The 21,288-nt window shown below is 40.0% G+C and overlaps 1 protein-coding gene across 4 annotated transcripts in view; it reads left to right on the forward strand.

Moving 5' to 3' along the window:
* The window catches only part of THRB (thyroid hormone receptor beta), a 283,943-nt gene extending 277,061 nt beyond the window's left edge, over positions 1 to 6,882 (forward strand). For all 4 annotated transcript variants that reach the window (XM_074945650.1, XM_074945649.1, XM_074945647.1 and 1 more), the window contains one exon: positions 1,365 to 6,882. In XM_074945650.1, the coding sequence (XP_074801751.1) occupies positions 1,365 to 1,606 (242 nt within the window). In that variant the 3' untranslated portion in view covers positions 1,607 to 6,882. The remainder of the gene's footprint in view (positions 1 to 1,364) is intronic.
* The last annotated feature ends 14,406 nt before the right edge of the window (positions 6,883 to 21,288 follow it).

Genomic DNA, 21,288 nt, shown 5'->3' on the forward strand with positions numbered 1-21,288 from the left:
TGAATCTCTAGACTTTGATAATAAACTTATTCTTGTTTTCACTGTAAATATATCTCAGTGCTGTGGTGTTAAGTAAAATACTGGTCCTGAGCTGAATCTTATAAGCTGGTGTACATATTATTCCTTTGGGGACAGCGGACATAATATTTCTGTAAGTAGTCAGGGGCTGGATATCACAGGGGAATGCTTCAAAGTGTCTAGGGGACTGGGGTGCCCCTATTGTTAACCTGTAAGGCACAGTAAGGGCTGGCATGGCACAGAGGAGAGTGCTTGGGGGGCTACAAGGCTGGTGATGTTAGAAAACTAACATCCAGCTAAGCACAAGCAAGACTCCCTGACACTGGATGCAGGGGGAACAAGGTGACTCACAGTCCTAGGTACCCCAAGAATTGTCACAGTGATGTAGTCAGCAGGATGAGGGGCTGTCTTCTTTGCCTTCTACATAAATCCCCAAAGTTCATTGTCAGTAGTCAGAGTACAGGCTAACCAGCTGTGGCTTGTTTTGTGTCTCTGCTGCTTCGCCGTTGGTTTCACCTCTCTTCGTTGACTCGTATGTAAATGGGCATCCATTGTGTTGGTTTATAATGCTTGATTTACATCCTGACAGAGAGACCAGTGAATAAACATCTCTTTGTCTAACAGAAAACCAATTTTTTCATCTCTGCTGGTGGCTAATACCTTGCTGCAGACTGCAGATAAGCGTACCTTCAGTATCTGTACAGAACTCCTTACCTAGTATCTGTGCATACATTTCACAACGTCATTAAAGACCATGTGACTCGAGTTTCATTTAAGATCTGAAGTGACGTTCTTTGGTGAACTCGAATGTACACAGCAGAATCAGGACATTCCTGTATCCTTCTTGCCCGTTGGCATTGAGGGCTTCCTGGGTCACAGTTGTAGGGCTGCCATTGAAAGGGAAAACAAAGACAGGAGAGAATCGAAATTTAGAGGTGCGGGGGTGGGATTTTTGATGAAGGAAGTTTTTATTCATAATTATTTGTAATACAGTAACACTTGGAGGCCCCAGCTGAGATCAGGTCTCCATTATGCAATGAACATTCCAATAATAAGAGACTGTACCTGCCTGAATAACTTACGTTCTAAGTGGATGAGACAGACAAAGGGTTGGAGGAAGGAACCATTGGAGGGTTGGAGGAAGGAACCATTACTATCTTTGAGGTACAGAGAGATTAAGTGAGCAAGGTCACATGGGAAGTCTATGACAGAGGCAGGATTTGAACACAGGTGTCCTGAGTCTCAGTCCAGTGCCTTTATTATATGGCCGTCCTTCCTCTCTTGATTGTGATTAGGAATTTATTATTGTAAATGAATGCATTCGTCCTGTTTCTTTTTACCTACAGATCGTCCAGGTCTCCTCAGTGTGGAGAGGATAGAAAAATGTCAAGAAGGTTTCCTCCTGGCCTTTGAACACTACATTAATTACAGAAAACACCACGTTGCACACTTTTGGCCAAAACTGCTGATGAAAGTGACAGATCTACGAATGATTGGAGCCTGCCACGCCAGCCGCTTCCTGCACATGAAGGTGGAATGCCCCACGGAACTCTTTCCCCCTTTGTTCTTGGAAGTGTTTGAGGATTAGAAAGACTGGAGTGGTTCTCAGAATTCCTATAGCACTACTGGCTGTCATTTCATTCCATTGCCTAGCTCTTCTTCTGTTCTTTTTGTTTTGGTTTGGTTTGTTTGTTTCTTTTTTTTTTTGCATAGACATGGATGAAAATGTCCCTTTTATGCGGGTACTTGTGACTATTGCATTTTGTCCTTCAGTCCCTTGATGTGAATGCTTTGACAGCTTAACAGTGAAAACACAAACAAACCAATCTCGATCACCAGCACTTAAGTGGTCACCAGCTCACATCTATAACTGCTTGGGGAAATGGGGAGTTAAAATTGAAGTGGCAGAAAATAAACAGGCCTCCAAGGCAAAGCACTTTGCCCTGCCTTTTTCCCAGTATTACCTCATTTTGCAAGCCACAAGTGAGATACAGTGTCTAGTTTTCCATGGTCATTCTAAGTGTAACCATTACCATTGTGACCTAAGAATACCATCATCACTGTGATTGCATCACGTCTTTGGGATTATTACATGGATCATAAATATCTGTATCCTCTACAATCAAATCTTTTTTCAAATACCCAGTGGGAAGGAGGGGTTGATATATTTTTTTCATTTGTACGAAATGAAGGCAAAATCCTTCAGCCCTTGCTCAATTAAAACTCTAGATGACTTCAGTGGCAGGTCTACTGGAATAGAGACTTTGGGCTTGATCCTGTGAGGTGTTGAGCTCTTCCAACAGGTGCTGGGAGCCCTCAACTCAGGTTGGTTTCAGGAGAGGAAGTGAAGGGGGATGTCACATCAACATCCAAGTGGCACTGGAAGGGGTGGGCACTCGGCAGGTCTCGATATGCACTCAGCACTCTGCAGGAATGGGTCTTTTATCCTGACTGCAGGATTTGCTTAGGGTTATGCAAAGATACAAATGATCACAGGGAGAAAAAAATGATTATGATGATCTCCAAATAAGATAGAAACCTACCCTATTACTAGTTATGCTCCAGACTGTACAACTTTATCCCAGTAACATGTAGAGTATGTCTTGAGAGTAATTTCTGATAGATAAATACAAAGGAAACTTCAGCATCTGTCTTAAACATGTTGCCATCTTTTTGTACCTTTTTTGGTGCATTTTTTATTTTGATTGGCTAGATTCTCTCTCAATTCCCTGAAATCATTTATTTTTATTGACTGCATTAGTAGGAGCTGAACTGAGCAACAACAGGATGTCTTGCTGCTGAAATCTGCCAGTCAGCACTCCTGGCACTCATGTGGGCCTTTTTCAAGGGCATTATGAGTAGAGAGTCCTCTGTTTCCTCCATCCTCATCACAGGGTGATTGTCTCTGAAGTTTTATAAACTCCAGGCCAGGTAAGTCTCCTGGTTTATCTATAAGTGGGATACATCAGAAGGATCATCCTCTTCCTGGCAACAGAAAAGATTTAGTACAGCCTCCCTCTGTTGCATAGTTCATTCACATATCAATACATAAAGACAGAAGGAAGTATCTTTTCCTGCCCAACTGGACAGGCATTCTTATAGCTGGACATTCAAAGCTAAAGGCCCTAATCTAGCCCTAAGTGTTTGACTCATGAAAATGTGGTACTAGGAAAACTTTCATTGTGGGCAAAACTCCAGGGGAATTTTGAAATGATTTTCACTCCTGCTGCAATGGGAAGAAAGCATTTGGAATACTAAGGGCCACATTTTCAGCCAGGCTGAATCCCTGCCTCCATGTTTTTTGGTGCAATTTGCATCTAGACTTGCAATGGGTTGTGAGCATTAATCTTAGTAGTTACATATTGGACTTCTAATATTTGTGCCCACAATTCCTTGTGGGTGTAAAACACCCAGCTGAATTTTTTGCAGGCACAAGGGAAGCCAGGCTACTGGAAACTTGTTCTTGAATGTTTGGTTTTTGTATGAGGTTAAAAAAAAAAACCACCTCACCCCAAGGCAAATGTTTGAATGTCACCATTTTCCAGATTGTTTTGCAGGAAAACCCAGAGTACGTCATGGGGTCAGGGACATCATCCAGAATACTGGGGGTTATACTTAGAAACAAAGCCCATACAAAATAATGAGAATTATGGGTTTGGTCCTGCAAACTCTTCCTCAGATGTGCAGTCTCAAGAAAGTCACTCCGTAGTGTGAGAACTGCTTACGCGAGTCAGGGCTTGCATAAGCAGATCCTAACTGCATACATTAAAAGAAAAATAATTGCACACATTTTAAAATCAAATTAGTTAAAATGACAGATACCTGTAGAAATTAAATAAAATAGTTGATCCATATCTTGCTTCTGTTTTCCAGATCTGCTAAGCAAAAATAAATGAAATGTACAAACCTTTTAGAGCTGTATTCTGCCCTTAATCTTCATGGGAAACTCCCACTGATGCCAGTGAGAACCCCACACATGCTCCTAAGGCTATTTATGACTAAATTAGTGTACAAAAATTTGATCATGCTGCAGGTGAAAGAGAGAGAAAAACATTCTTCTTCCTGGCAGCTATCAATATTGGCAACTCACAATTTTATTGCCAGTCTTCAGATATCTGCTGTTTTTCTTATAGCCCCCGCCCTGGAAATCATGTTGTTACGTGATTTTAAAAAAAAAGTTTTTGGTGCTTTTGGTTGTAGAAAAAAGCTTGAAAATGTGAACCCCAAATATTCAAAACTTAGAAGGCAAATAAGAACTCAAAATTGACAATTTAGAACTCTCGCGATTTTTAAGCCAATCTTGTGATTTTGGGGGCCTGGCTCATGATTTTTGAAGCCTTGGGATTGGCAACACTGAGATATTCAAAGTAAATAGCGTAGAAAAGGTAAGAGTTGTACAAAAAACAAAAACAAAAAAGATTAGTCATCTGACTCAGGAAAGCTTCATCAGTCTGATCCAGCGCTGAGAATAAACACTTCACAGGCTGGCTGCTGTTAAAATAGCTACTGGTACGGGAACCTGTCCCCATTAAATGAAACAAGCAAAACACTGAGGTTTAAAAGTGTTAGATTTAGTAGATTACATGAATGAGTGCCTGGAATTAGGCACCTAATTTGTATTTAAATGTCTGAATAAGTGGCTGAATTTCCAAGATGTTGACTTAATTGGGAGCTGTGACTACTCAGTATCCCGAAAAATCAGTTCACCTCTATTTAAGTGACTGAACATGGATTTCGGTGCCTAACGTTAGGAAAACAAGCCAGAAAATGTTGGTCAGTGTTTTTAGCAAAGAGTACATATAGCAGTATTTTTTTAACCTTTTTTATATTAAAGGTATGGGATGTGGCAGCAATTCATTGCGGTGAATTACCAGTATTTATCAATCCAAAACCAATATCCATTTCTTAGTTTAACAGATGTGATCTTAGTGACATCTAAGGCCCTGCTTCCATACCAGTTTTACATTGTCTGACTTCATTTACTTCAGTGATATTACTCCTGATTTACACCAGTGCAGAATTAGAACCTATATTAGGCTCTGATCTTGCGAACGCTTGCTACTGGACTCAGCCCCCCGTCCTGCAATGACTTATGCACATGCTTAAATTTGCATACATGCGTAGTCCCAAGTCTTTGCAGGCTCAAGAACATAGTGCTTGCTACTGTGAGTAACAGACTTTAGTGTGACTGACTGTTCCCAGAAGTAAGCACTACACCCTGTAGTATTTGTAGAATAAGGCCTTCTGACTGAGTGCAACAGAACTGAACTTTTCAGTGCAGTCCATACTCTTGTGTTTGATAGTGCCACATAACTCTCATTTTTGCTCTGTGGTCTAGAGGTATAGCAAGTGGGGTCTTTTATTCATGATTCTTTCTGTCAACCTAGCTCTTTCATTGTCATCCTCACTGTTTTTTGCCCTATTCCTTTCATCTGGCATCCCAACTTAGTTCCGATATTTAAAATAACGTATATACAGCGTGATAATGATTTTTGTTTACACTCTGCCAAAATGTAGACTTTAGAATTAGAGCTCTAAGATCCAAAATCATCTTTGAGGTAAATGCTTGCTCCTTCAGGGGTTGGTTTCAGAAAGAAAAAAGAAAAAAAAATGACCAGAGGGAGAAATCAGAAATCGGCCTAGGTAGGGCTGTTGATCACAAGCAGAGCATGTCATTGTTAGTGATGTATTTTTATGCTATGGAACTCTAACCTGTATGTGTCATATTGACGTTTTGCTGCATGAATCATACACTATAAAAATCAGTCTTATGGTTTTGAGACGTAGCCAACATTTATAAGGCTAAACCTTTTTCAGTGACAGAATTAAAATCAGCAACCAAGGAACATTCTTCTCTCTCTCACTGTGAGAGCAGTTAAAAGTGTCTAACACTTGTCTTTTCACTGACATAGAGCCTCCAGGACCTAAACAAGCTCTTAATTTGTCCTGTTGTAATAATATGGAACTGATTACCAGACGTTTCCTTTTGATATTGCTATGATATGATCCCTCTTTAAACTTGATAGAAATTTTATTCTAGTGCAATAGAGATTTATTTTCCACCTAAAGATTCAAAATAAAGTGAGCACATTTTTTTGCAACAGAATAATCTTGTTTAAAAAAACACACACAAAAGGTCTGGCCTTATCACAAAGGTTTACCGTGTTGTATAAATGTTTAGCAAATGCAAAGAGTATGCATTTCTTGTGTGTATCCACATTGACTGCCGTCGCCTTCAAAAGCAATATTGTGCAGGTAATAAGTTTTTTGTGACTGCCCATTGCACAGTTTACCTACTTAAAAGCTAACCCTATTTATGCACAAGACAATCACATATAAATCTGCATCAGCCAGAGGGTGTAGATTAAATTTGTTTAAATTACTGAGCACAATGTAAAACATTAAAAGACACTTTATTTAATTACACATTTAATGTTGGTATAGATAATATCAGGGCATGAACTAGCTGACACACTGTAATTTCTTTTTATCTTTTCATACTTTCTTAACTCTTCATTTTTAATTTGTTCGCAACTACATCAAATTAGTCTTTCATGCCATTTGTTTAAAAGAGACAAAAGGTTGACTTTTTTTATTGTTACTATTGGTTTCATGCCCTGAGGGTAAGACAAACATTACATGATGTAATGAAAGACCGTACTTTGGATGATGTATTTTTTTGCAAACAGGAGTAAGTGATATGCTATATCAGTAATATTTTTTCAGCCTAAAATATATATATATTAAAAATCTGTGACCACAAATGTTTTAAACTATCCGAAGAGAAAATTTGTATATTTGGGGGGGAAATAATTTTTACATAGCTTTTGTATGCAGATATTAAAATGTAATTATGAATATAGTGGGCCTAGATAACTGTGTAAGCTTGAATTCTAAAATGAAAAAGCTTATAACTGAACTATGTTTTCAGTCTCTCTCTTTTTTCTTCCAGAACATTTAATCTGGGCTGCTACATAGTTGTAAAGTACTATGCAGTACTACACTGGGAATGATGGGGCTTGAGACGAGCCTTATGTTGCTCCCCGACCTGTTCACACTTCTGTTCTTTTAGGCTCTTCCCATCATATATCATCTCTCCTCTCAAATACACTCTCTCCTACAATGGTTCTGATTCTCCTCTTGTTCATACCAGATTAACTTAATTTACTTCAGTGGATTTACTTCTGATTTACCTTAGTTATGTTTTTAAATGAACACCTTTTTTCCTTGTTATGTTGGAAGCATACACCCAGAAGAGTTAGATTAAAAACATAAATACTCTTGCTGGAAGGCCGCAATGTAACACTACTGTATTTCGGAGAATTCAGACCAATTACACATAGGGCTGTCAATTAATCATAGTTAACTCAAGCAATTAACACAAAACAAATTAACTAGATTAAAAAAATTGATTGTGATTAATCACAGTTTTAATTGTACTGTTAAACAATAATAGAATACTAGTTTAAATTTATAATAAATATTTTTGGAGGTTTTGCTAGTTTCAAATATATTTATTTCAATTACAATACTGAATACCAACTATACAGTGCTCACTTTATATTATTTTTATTATAAATAATATTATTCAATTCACCACATACAAGTACTGTAGTGCAATCTCTATCATGAAAGTGCAATTTACAAATGTTGAATTATTTTTTTAATATAACTGCACTCAGAAACAAAACAATGTAAAACTTTAGAGCCTACAAGTCCACTCAGTCCTACTTCTTGTTCAGCCAATCGCTCAAACAAGTTTGTTTACATTTACAGGAGATAATGCTGCCTGCTTCTTATTTACAGTGTCACCTGAAAGTGAGAATAGGCATTCACATGGCACTGTTGTAGCCAATGTTTCAAGGTATCTATGTGCTAGATATGCTAAACATTCGTATGCCCCTTCATGCTTTGACCACCATTCCAGAGAACATGATTCCATGCTGATGATGTTGGTTAAAATATAATGCGTTGATTAAATCTGTGACTGAACTCCTTGTGGGAGAATTGTATGTCTTCTGCTCTGTGGTTTTACCCACATTCTGCTATAATCAGATTTGACAAAACACAAAGAAGGTACCAATATGAGATTTCTAAAGACAGCTACAGCACTCCGCCCAAGGTTTAAGAGTCTGAAATGCCTTCCAAAATCTGAGAGGGACGAGGTGTGGAATATGCTATCAGAAGTCTTAAAAGAGCATCACTCCAATGTGGAAACTACAGAATCTGAACCACCAAAAAAGAAAAACAACCTTCTGCTGGTGGCATGTGACCCCAGATGATGAAAATAAAGGTGCATTGGTCTATACTGCTTTGGTTTGTTATCAAACAGAACCAGACTGTCTCACTTTCAGGTGACATTGTAAATAAGAAGCAGGCAGCATTATCTCCTGTAAATGTAAACAAACTTGTTTGAGCGATTGGCTGAACAAGAAGTAGGACTGAGTGGACTTGTAGGCGCTAAAGTTTTACATTGTTTTGTTTTTGAATGCAGTTATTTTTTAAACATAATTCTACATTTGTAATTTGCACTTTCACGATAAAGAGATTGCAATACAGTACTTGTATGAGGTGAATTGAAAAATACTGTTTCTTTTGGGAGGGGTTTACAGTGCAAATATTTGTAATCAAAAATAATATAAAGTGAGCACTCTTCACTTCGTATTCTGTGTTGTAATTGAAATCAATATATTTGAAAATGTAGCAAAATCTCCAAAAATATTTATAATAAATTTAAATTGGTATCTTATTATTGTTCAACAGTACAATTAAAAATGCAATGAAGCACAACTTTTTTTTAATCTTGCAATTAATTGCAATTATTTTTTAATTGTTTGGCAGCCCTAATTAAATGCAAGATCCCAAAACCAGAGAAAGACAAAACAGGCTGCTCTCTAAAAACCAAAGAGGCACAATTCACCCCATCTTACTCTAGGATGGGTAGCTGCAAACTGATCCTACACTCCCTACAAAGCCCCCTCACCTGCAAGCACTAACAGGAACACTCCCACCCCAATTCTTAAATTGCTAGCTTGCAATTTCAAGTCAATCCTCAGTATACCACATTCCAAGTCTAGACAGTGCAAGTGTGAGGGGAGAATGAGGTCCCCTGTCTTCTCACATGCCCCATTTCTCTCTCACATGCACACACTCCCTCTCTTCCCTCTTGGTGCTGTTTCTCTTCTTTCACTCTCTCTCTCTTTCTCCATCCTTCCCCTTTCACAGGCCTTCTGTCTTTCCCTTCTCTATCTCTCTCTTATCTATCTCATGGGGATGGGCTAGATCTGGAGCCTGTAGTGGATATAGTTTCCCAATACTTTCTGATGAAACCTATGTGTTAGGAGGTAGGTTCAGGGTGCTTGTCACAGGCTTTCCACTGGCTGAGCCTGTGCCCAGGATAATGGTCCTGGGTCCACCCGACCCCAACAGCATCCCTGGTGCCAAGAATCTCCAGCAAGATGCTGAGCTTTGTCAACTTTCACTGATGTAGGTGCTCAGCACTTTGCAGGGTCAGGTCTTTCATGCCCATGTGCACCTAAAGGGTCTGCACCTGCTCCCATTGCCATCTATGAGAACAGGAGCTGGCCCTTAAGTAAAAGGACATTTTCAAATTTGGTACCTAAAGTTAAGCATCTAAATCTATATTTAAGCATCTAATTTTAGGTACCCAAGTTTTGAAAATTTTGGCCAAGATCCTCTGAAGCGCTGAGGTGACATCAATAACGAAGGAGGGTGCTCAGCACCTCACAGGATCAGACCATGCATGAAGGGGAAATAAAGGTAACCTTTTACCAGCAGCGACTGAATTATTTGCTGCCTAACACCTTGGTTATATGTATCTAAAATAGAATTATGCTCAAGATAAAGTTGCTGCTATTTACAGAGCTTATTTCAGTGGGTTCTGCTGCCTTGAGCTTTGTTGTTTTAGCTGGTGAATTCTCTGTTTGTCACAAAGAGAGGTCAAATTGGATCAAATACCAACACCAGCAAATAGGAGTGTGATGTTCATGTGCGGTCAAAATTGTTACTTGTGTGTGTGTGTGTGTTCATGTGCGTGCACGTGTGATTATATATATAAATAATTACATTAAAAAATTAAAAGCATGTTAAAGTTGCAAATTCACCACCTAGAGGTTAGGAAATGTCAGTATTAAGGGTGCCTGTGCAACCTTAATTCAGCCTTTATGAGTGTTTGCACTAGGAGGCAGTCTTGAACTACATGATCACATCCTTTTTTGTACATTAACTTCAATGGAACTGGCTGGGTGCTCCTCCCTTTTGAACACGGGGCCACTTATGTTTCTATCTAAATATGGAGTTGGAAGCCTAACTTCAGGCATCTTTTTTCTTTAATCTTGGTCTTGTGTGTGTGTATATATATATATATAGGCCAATATCTTTAGTGACATAAGTTGCATCAAACACCTCACTCTTACTCCAAAATAAGAGTGTCTACACACAGACTTTCACCACACTAACTAGGTGTACATTACAACTGATTCGGGTATTTTGGTTCCAGTATCCATACAGTGTATACATTGCTTTGAGCAACACCGTACCAGTGGACAGCCAGGGAAGGCTGTTATCATTTTAATCGGATTGGGAGCAACACAGACTGTATTCTGTGAGTCTTAAGGTGCCTGGGTTTTCTAGGAAATGAGAGAGGGAAATGTTTTTCTCCAATATATTCATCATCTCACATTAATTCTTTATTCTGAAAATTAAGTGAATGGGTTGTTTGGTTTGTTTTTCATAAAAGTGGATTCCCTTTCAAAACAGATCTCACAGTAACATCTCTGTCATTGGGGAGAGCATTTACCCTGCTGTTGTTGACGCTAGCTGCCTTAACAGAAACTTTCACAGAAGCAAAGGATTTGCCAGGAATAACATGTCCATTTGCCAGAATCAAAGAGAAATTTTTGAGTGAGGGCAAAATATAGCAAATAAATTATATAACCGTATGACTCACTTGGTATATTAACATTGCAATCATTTTATTAGAGCCATGCCCAGCAGCACAGCCCTAGTTAAGAGTTTCCAATTTAAAATAAATCCTAATTTAATTGCATCTGGCTGGAATGCTGCACACATAGGGTATCTATCCACATGCCAATTTTTATTGTTGTTTTGATGAAGATTAGTTTTAATCAGCTCAGTTTTGAAGTCATAAAGTCAACATATAAAGATTGTATTTTGAGCAGATTTCGATGCTCTTAAACCAAATCTAGATTTTTTTAAAACTATGGTTCTTAGAATAATTTTTAGAAGATTATACTCTTGTACGTACACTAAGGGTCACTTTCTGCCATCCTTGCTCACGTTCAGCAGTGATTTACTTCCTGAGTATTCCCAGTGGTTCCAGTGGAATCACTATGCACTCTCAGTAAGGTTGGCAGAATCTGTCCCTAAAGGCCAACTCTGCCATGGTGCTGAGCAGTTACTTTGAGGCGTTGAGCATCCTCAACTCCCACTGTGACCATGTCTAGGCTCAGAACATCGGGTCCTGTCCCCCAGGGTTGACCACAACCAGCTAACATTTTTAAAGATACCGTGCCCTGTCTAAAGGTCCTGTTTAAAATCATGTCAGCTAGAAGCTAAAGCATTTTAAAACAGGCCCCGTCTTCTTCAGCTAGACATGACCTGAGTGAGAATATCTCCGTTTAGCACCACACACAACTGGGTTCAAAATGGTTTTCCATATGTTAACAGATGGGGGGATGGGGCGGGTAATGGATAGGGGAGAAACAGTTTAAAGTGGCTAGCTGTTAACCTTTGAAAAACAGCAGCTGTGGGTTCACACAACTGCTGGAGCAAAATGTTCAGCAAAAATATTAATGTTTAGAGCTTGACATTTCCACATTACACTGAGCTGAATCTGGGCATGTCTGGTCATTTGCTACCCGTGTATTAAAAAAAAAATACACACAGTAATTGAACAACCCCAAATATCAGGGTATTTTAAGCCCTATTTTAATGTAAATAGTAATAAAAATAATAATAGTGCTAGAGCTGTTTGGAAAAAGTTAATTGTTTTCCCTGAAATGTTAAGAGTCTCGCGCTCTCTCTCTTTTTTTTTTTTTTGTAATGTTCCCATAAAAATCACTGTGGATTTTAGTCCTCCTTCCCCCCTCCCCCATGGAAAAGGGCAGTCAAAGCGGGGAAAGAAAAGAAGGTTTTGTGTGTGTGTTTTTGTTGAAAAACATTAACATTTTCAGTTAAGGAAAAAATGCCATTTTCTGCCAAAAATGTTTGGGTTTTGCATAAAATTTTTGGCAACCTCAAATAATGTCTGAGTTATAAGCAGCCCTTTTTTCCCAGCTACTGTTTCATTCTCTACTCCATTGCTCTCAGGCCCGTTGTGTTTAAACTAAAACCTAAACACTGTTACCTAAACAACTAGAGGCTGGTCCTTATCACAGGTCTAGCAATTTTACTGCAGTGTAAATGCACTGCTTCTGATGAAGTTAGTTACACCTGATTTCCTCTGGGGTAAATGAGAGCAGAATCAGGCCCAGACTGGGTAAAGAATGAAATAGTAGCTGGGCTGTTGTCTGTGATCATAACACCTTTCTGGGGCAAGGCAGTTGTGAGGGCAAACCGGACAGAGGTGAGTGGCCTCTGCTGGAGTCACTTCAGCTATCCCTTACCTGTCCACCTGCAGCAGCCAGGAAGATGGGAGAATCTGGCTTTGGCTTTGCCACTCTCTGGGCCCACCCATGACCTGCATTCACTCACTGTCTGGGCCCTGGTGGACCTTCTGGAGCCATGGAGGCAAGACTGCTCTCCTGTGCAATCCGCACAGTAGTATTGTGTATATTATTTTGACTATGCTAGATCTTGTTTCCGAATGAAAACAGTGCCTACCCCACTGAGTTCAAGAGAGTTTCCATAAAAAGACTAACACATGATATTGTGACGGGTTTCAGAGCAGCAGCCGTGTTAGTCTGTATCCACAAGAAGAAAAGGAGTACTTGTGGCACCTTAGAGATTAACCAATTTATTTGAGCATAAGCTTTTGTGAGCTACAGCTCACTTCATCGGATGCATCCAGTGAAATGAGCTGTAGCTCACGAAAGCTTATGCTCAAATAAATTGGTTAGCCTCTAAGGTGCCACAAGTCCTCCTTTTCTTTTTACATGATACTGTGTAAAGATGAGATGGCTGACGTCCTGACTGACACACTGCGAAATGAACCAGAGATCTGTGGAGCTAAAAGCAGGAGCAACTGAAAGACTCCAAACTCCTTAGGTAAGGCTGTGACAATCATATCCTCTGTGGATTGGGCACAAGGGAGGGACCTGTAACAACACTCACCAGAGGGTTACAGAGCCCATAGGCACATGCCTGAAAACCTTACTCATAGGAATAGTCCTTACTTAATTAAGTCTATTCATTTGCTGCAGAGTCAGGCCCATAGTAGTAGCCAACATAGAGTTGCTACTGCAACATATGGGTCAAAGTAAGTTTTGCCCATGTGGAAGTGTCCCCATAAAGCCATTAAAAAGGGATTTAATGACCCCCAAACTCTTCAGAATTAATACTAGGAATCCGTCTTACTCCCCCAAAGCCCGGAAATGCTCTATCAGAAGAGTAAGACTTTAGAGGGTGGTATATACGCCTGTTCTTCGCAGCCCCCAGTGTGCTCATATACTGCATTCAGGTGGTTCTCTACACAAAAGAATTCAGTTGCTTTTTCTTTCTCTGTTTGGTTCTGGGTGGCTGAGACAAGCCGTCATATTTGTTAGCATGTTCTGTCCCTATATTTTCTGTGCACTGCTTTGACAGATTAACCTTAGAATTTATTGTCCGTAATAGACAAAATTCATAGCACACTGGGGAGCAGGGCACATTAGGCCAACCCAAACCAGAGCCACTTTCCCAGAGTTCCATAGTCACCCCCGGAGCCATAAAATAAGCTGGCAAATTTTTGTAGCCCAAAATGAGGCAAGGCGCATTTTGCAGAAAGTAGCTGCAGTGTGTCCAGACCAATAAGGGCTCAGTCACATGTGGCTTGAATATTCTGTTTCCAAGTCTCAGTCATTTGTTATCCATGCTGTGTGTTCCTCCAGCCTAATAAAAAGGATTCAACTTTCACTGGCAGGCTTTTTAATAGCACTAGCTATTCTCCAGTGTTATGAGGGGTTTGGGAAGCACACCACATCAAAGCATTATGGTGAGGCTGTTTTATGAGAAGAAAAGGCAACTGAGACAGCTGGAAGTGAAATTAGTGCTCCTGGAAATTGATTCAAGTATATAAAATTTGTAAAGCTGAATTAAGCAGTTTACTTCTTACTCATGACTGCCTTCTGAGGCGTGACAACGCTGGAGACCTCCATTTATCCCAGGAAGGGGCTTCTACAGGACCAGCCTCAGAGGTCTTGTTTCCATGGTGAAGGTATTTTATTTTGAAGGCAGCTTCTGAAATTCTGAATTGTCATTTTCTTGTCTCCATTGTGACTGAAGTTACCATTCAGATGTAGAAGGGTGCTAATTTCCTTTGAGCGAATGCAGAAATCAGGGCTTCTGCAGATGCAAAGAACCATTCTGGAAGTAGTGTTTGTGGTGAGTGTAAGTTAATGTCAAGAAAATCCTCTAGGATATTCAGTGTTGTGAGAAGCAATTTGGCATAGGTCTGATACTGAGATACCAATGCTCTCAGGACCAATTGTAATCGATCAAGTCCTTAACCATGCCATTGCTGAAGATGGAAAACAGTTCCCTAACCCAGACTACTGGCTCATGTTCTTTCCTAAATCTAACTATTTCCTTGGAATGAACCAGATCCTCCTCCTCAAACAGCTTGCTAGCACTGAACAAATGGCATTCACCCATTAGGCTGGCCTTGCTAAGGAAGCCATTCTAAATCTATCAGAGGAGCCCTGGAAGAATTACATCAACCATATCCTGGAGCCAACGCTTTCAAGCAGGAGCGCTTTGCCAAACATCAGCAAAAGCAGCATTTGCGCCTTCGGCTACACCACAGCAACCTGCCAAGCAGCAGCCATCCATCACATGCTCGGATATTCTTTTGTCCTAAATGGACCTAAATTAGTGGACAGAAGAGAAATCTTGTGCTATTTGCCCATGAATAGTCCATGTATTGACAGACAATAGGCCTGAGCCTGCAACCCCTATTCCATGAGAGTAATCCTCATTCACATCAGTAGGCTCAGTTAAGGCAATGGGTCAGATCCTAGCTGGTATAAACTGAGGTTTCTCCACTTACATCAGTTTACACCAGCTGAATAACTGACCCAATATGTTTGGGGAATGGTTGCATGCTCGGGGGAGGGGTGGGAAGAGGTATGTGGGGTCAGGGCAGGGCGGGAAGGGGTGGGGCTTGTTGGAATGGGTGGAGTAGGCATGGGGCCTGGGGCAGAGCCAGGGGGAGCACCCCTGGGGAGTACCTGGGGGAAGCACCACCAGTATATTAGAAAGTTGGTACCTGTGGTGTAGGGTCTTCCAGCATGGAAGAAGGCCCAACGATGTTTGTCAGAGAAGGAGCCAACTGGAGTTGTCAAAGCAGGTCAAGGGAATGTGAAAGGAAACCAGTTCCAAGATGGAGACAGGGACTGACCAAAAGTTTGGAGGGGTGATAGAATAATGGGTTGTCAGTGAAATTACTCTTTCTTGCTGCCTTTCTTCAGGTGAATGAGATGCAAATAAGTCTTGGACAAGGGATGTTATCTTCTGTAGAACGCACCTAAGCAGATCTATCTAAGGTATTTCTGTGGCCCTCCATTACTATAGTACCTGAGCAACTCCCAGTCATCAACGTATCTATCCTCACAATCCTCCTGTAAGGTAGAGAAGTACTATTGTCCCCAACCTACAGATGGGGAAATGGGGCACAGAGAGATTAAGGCCTTGTCTACACTACACAGTTAGGTCAGCGTAAAATAGCTTACATCGACCTAATTATGTCAGTGTACACCCTGCAGCCTTGGTCCCGCTGATGTAAGTGCCCTACAACACTGACAGAATAATTCCATCTCTACGAGAGGCGTAAGGCTTACATCGGTGTAGTTAGGGCGACGCAGTGTCCTGCTCCGATGCAGAGTAGACATTGCATTCCTTACATTGGCTCTTGGCTGTCTTGTCAATTTCATGGCTTCGCTGGGCTCCCAGTAATTACTGTGGTGGCTATATGTCAGTCTAACATAGTCAATTTAAGACAGTAGTGTAGACATGCCCTAAGTGACTTGACCAAGGTCACACAGGAAGTCTGTGATGGAGTAAGGAATTGAACCTGGATCTCCTGCATTCTGGGTTAGTACCCTTTCTCCTAAAGCAGCCACTTCTTATTTAATCCTGTCCAACTTTCGTTTGTTGTGTTTACACCTGAGGCTTATAAGAGGGAGCACTTGGGCACTTCCTCCTCTGAACTGTAAAGGCTCATTAGAGCCGAAGGCCATATTTCTAACACAGAGATGACACATAAATTAGACCCCTTTACATTCAATGAGACTCCTTTGGACCTACTTACTCACTTGGATTTAAACATGTTCCTAAAAATGTTCCCTTTCAAACAAGGTTAAATCACATTGGCACGGTGGGGTGACTTCCTCTTTGCCACTGCAAATTCTGTACCTATTCTGTAGAAAAACAGAGGTCTTTAGTTTCTTCCTTTTTTGTTCCAGTATCTTTCAGAGGAACTAAATACCCCCCATTATAGACCAGTCCTATAGAATTTAATGAACCAATAGAGTGCTATAGAAATCATCTAAAACCCTGTAGAATTGAATAGTATAGGTGCGTTGAGCTATCCTGTCAAATTCTGTACAAGAGATATTAGAAAGACAAGGTGGGTGAGGTAATATCGTTTATTGGACCAACTTCTGTTGGTGAGAGAGACAAGCTTTTGAGCTACACAGAGCTCTTCAGGTCAGATCTGGGAAAGGTAGCTAAATACAAGGTGGAACAGATAGTTTAGCATAAGTAGTTAGCTCATATTCTAAGGGACCATTCAAGGTGAACTACCCCTGTAGTCATAGGACAAAAGAGGAGGTTAGTGGGCTACAGATTGTTGTAATAAGCCATTGTAGATACACAAGAAATATCCCAATAAAAAATTGCCATCATTGACACTCTTGGTAGAGCTTCCCTGTGTATTGTGACAGAGAATATCAGATACTACGGTAATGGTACACACAATTAGAGATCTATTGACAGCTGTGCAGATAAGAGCAACCCATAAACGTGGCCTCAAATTTTGCATGTTGCTAAGAGAAGATCAGTAAGGCAAAGTATAAGAGTGGAAGGCAACATGAGTGCACAGCTCCTAGGAACAATTAATGTGATTCATGATTATACTGGTGCACTTGATTTAAGTGGAACTCGCAATTCAGCACGTGATGGATGTGACTCAAAAGACAATGTGTTTTTTAAGTGAATGACTAATATAAATTCTTACAACATGTCTCATTATAGATTATTTTGTCTTTAACAGTGAAATGATGGATGCATTTTTGCTGTAATATGTTCCGGTGCCTTGTGAGTCCATTTCAATGTGTCTTGTATATAGTAGATGTGCTGAAGTTCAAACAAGACAAGCCCATTTTGTGGAAGTCATTTTTGCTGAAGAATCTAGTAATTAGGACTGTCAATCGCAGTTAACTCATGCAATTAACTCAAAAAAATTAATCGTGATTAAAAAAATTAATCACAATTAATCGCAGTTTTAATCGCATTGTTAAACAATAGAATACCAATTGAAATTTATTAAATATTTTGGATGTTTTTCTATATTTTAAAATATATTGATTACAATTACAACACAGAATACAAAGTGTATAGTGCTCACTTTATATTATTATTTTTTATTAAATATTTGCACTGTAAAAATGATAAACAAAAGAAACAGTATTTTTCATACCAGTATTGTAGTGCAATCTCTTTATCGTGAAAGTGCAATTTACAAATGTAGATTTTTGTTACATAACTGCACTCAAAAACAAACAATACAAAACTTTAGCGCCTACAAGTCTACTCAGTCCTACTTCTTGTTCAGCCAGTCGCTAAGAGAAATAAGTTTGTTTACAATTACAGGAGATAATGCTGCCCACTTCTTATTTACAATGTCACCAGAAAGTGAGAACACGCATTTGCATGGGACTTTGTAGCTGGCATTGCAAGGTATTTACATGCCAGGTAGGCTAAACATTCATGTGCCCCTTCATGCTTCGGCCACCATTCCAGAGAACATGCTTCCATGCTGATGACATTCATTAAAAAAATAATGTGTTAATTAAATTTGTGACCGAACTCCTTTGGGGGAGAATTGTATGTCTCTGGCTCCATTTTCCCTTCATTCTGTCATGTATTTCATGTTATAGCAGTCTGGGATGATGACACAGCACATGTTGTTCGTTTTAAGAACACTTTCGCTGCAGATTTGACAAAACGCAAAGAAGGTACCAATGTGAGATTTCTAAAGCTAGCTATAGCAATCGACCCAAGGTTTAAGAATATGAAGTGCCTTCCAAAATCTAAGAGGGATGAGGTGGAGCATGCTTTCAGAAGTCTTAAAAGAGCATCACTCCGATGTGGAAACTACAGACCCCAAACCACCAAAAAAGAAAACCAACCTTCTGCTGGTGGCATCTGACTCAGATGATGAAAATGAACATGCATCGGTCCACGCTGCTTTGGATTGTTATCAAGGAGAACCCGTCATCAGCATAGACGCATGTCCTGTGGAATGGTGATTAAAGTATGAAGGGACATATGAATCTTTAGCACCTTTGGCGTGTAAATATCTTGCAACATGAGCTACAACAGTGCCATGAACATGCTTGTTCTCACTTTCAGGTGACATCGTAAACAAGAAGCAAGCAGCATTATCTCCTGCAAATGTAAACAAACTTGTTAGTCTGAGAGGCTGAACAAGAAGTAGGACTGAGTGGACTTATAGGCTCTAAAGTTTTACATTGTTTTATTTTTGAAAGCAGTTATTTTTTGTACATAATTCTACATTTGTAAGTTCAATTTTCATGATAAAGAGATTTCACTACAGTACTTGTATTAAATGAATTGAAAAATACTATTTCTTTTGTTTTTTACAGTGCAAATATTTGTAATCAAACATACATTTAAAGTGAGCCCTGTACACTTTGTATTCTGTGTTATAATTGAAATCAATCTATTTGAAAATGTAGAAAACGTCCAAAAAATATTTAAATAAATGGTATTCTATTATAGTTTAACAGTGCGATTCATCACAATTAATTTTTTTTAATCGCTTGACAGCCCTACTAGTAATGTATGTATACAATTACGTGTAACATATGGTTGTTGTCAGAGTAAAACTATATCTGTGCTACATATAGGTATAAACATATAAGCAGTTGTAACTGCACAGTGGAAATATGTGGCAATGCCAGGAATAGAATGCACATCTTCTGACTGGAGACATTTTTAAAAGCATAAATACAAAGTATTCTTCTCTATAAGTGCAAAGTATTACTACAGTATTAACATATGCGTCTAGTTACTAATTACTAGTTACTAGAAACATAGTGCTCTTCCCTTGTTCTTCATTCATTCAGATACATCCTGAGAGCACTTAAAAATTATTAACAAGTGCTGAATATTCTGGTCAATGTTTTAGACATACATTATGAGGGAAGACTCAGGGAGAACTATCTCACTTAGAGCCACAGGAATAGAAATTTGGTCTTAGTGGAGATTTTGTGTTTGTATATCAAGCCTGCACTCAAAGTACAATGCTAAAATTTAGGGCCAATCCAATTGATCTGAAAAATTTCTACTGTGAATAGGTTGAGATTTTCTGAGCCACACCTGAATTAAAGTCCTTATGAGCTGATTTTCAATGTGGATGCTAAATACCTCTGAAAATCAGGCAATCCAGGCCCTGGTCCAGCAGCTGACAGCAGGTGAACTGCTACACCCACATGTAGCCCCACTGCTACATTTGTACAGATCACCATTGTAGTCAAACTGTCCTCATGCTGTTGATTGAAGGGGTATGTGGAATACTGCCCCTGGCTGGGGGCAGGGGACAGATGGGGCAGACAGAGCCCCTGGCATAGGGAGAGAATGCAGGACCTTGTTAAGGGGGGAGGAGGACTGGAGGCACACAGAACCCCTGTGGAGGGAACGGGGGACTTTGCTAGGGGGAAAGGGGAAGCATGGGGGTGTGTGGGTACACATGGAACCCCTGTCATGGAGGGGGAATAGGGTACCATGGGGGGGAGCAGAACCCTGGGGGGGGGAACTGGGGACCCTGATATAGGGAAAGGGGGCACACAGAACCCCTGCCATGGGGGAAAGGGGAAACGGAGGGAATGAGGGGGAAGTGGGAATGGAGATGCACACAGAGCAACTGGTATAGGGGGAGAATAGGGAGTCCGTGCAGTAGAGGGGCATGGGAGGATGGCATACAGTGAGTTTAAGAGTGATGAATATTAAAGACTCCAAGTTAACTGCTGATTAATGAAAGGAGACCCCAATGTAAAGAATTGGAGCCTCAGTCTCCCTCTTAAGGTTCGTGCCAAGGAGGCTTTAGAAAAATCTTTCCATTCCCTTGACTGTCAATATAAAATGCCTCATTTTATTATGCAGATACACAGTCAGACTACTTAAATGGGGAATTATTACTTTAAAGCTTTTTATAATGCCAAGATTATAGTTATTGAATTAAAATTACACACTGGATCAAGCAAGCCTGGAGGCAAGTGATGGCTGAAGATCCATCTGGTTCCAGCATTGACCTGACGAGTGGATAATGGAGTTGGGGTCAGGTCTAAAAGCTGCTAGCACAATAGCATGGCACTGGGTATAAAGCTGGTGTGTAGAAAAATATGTTCCTTGCATCAGATAGACTGCAGTCTCCATAAATTATTGCCATGAGCATAGTTCTGAGGGAAGTGATTTTTTTTTCTAAAATGTTTTTAATAGCATTGAAAAGTAGCGTTTTTTTTCTTAATGACTAACAGAACATTGGCATTTTTGCCTGCGTTGCATCCGTAGTTTTCTGGAGCACATGAAATATGTGGAAGAAATGAAGGGCCCAATCCTGCAAAAATGTACTTAGTCCCACTGGAACTGCGCATGATACTAAGGGCTTGACTATTTTCAAAGGAGCACCAATGTACCTTAAGGTGTGACATGAAACCAGTGCAAAAGGCTGTGTGGACATTCCATTTTGGTTTAAACCCCAGGCTTATTTAGCTGAAATTGATTAGGAACAGGGTTAAGCTAACCCCAGATAAGCTGCTCTTAAACCAGAATAAGACTGTCCACTCAGGG

Source organism: Natator depressus, chromosome 2 (assembly GCF_965152275.1).
Source record: "Natator depressus isolate rNatDep1 chromosome 2, rNatDep2.hap1, whole genome shotgun sequence".
Lineage (NCBI taxonomy): Eukaryota > Metazoa > Chordata > Testudines > Cheloniidae > Natator > Natator depressus.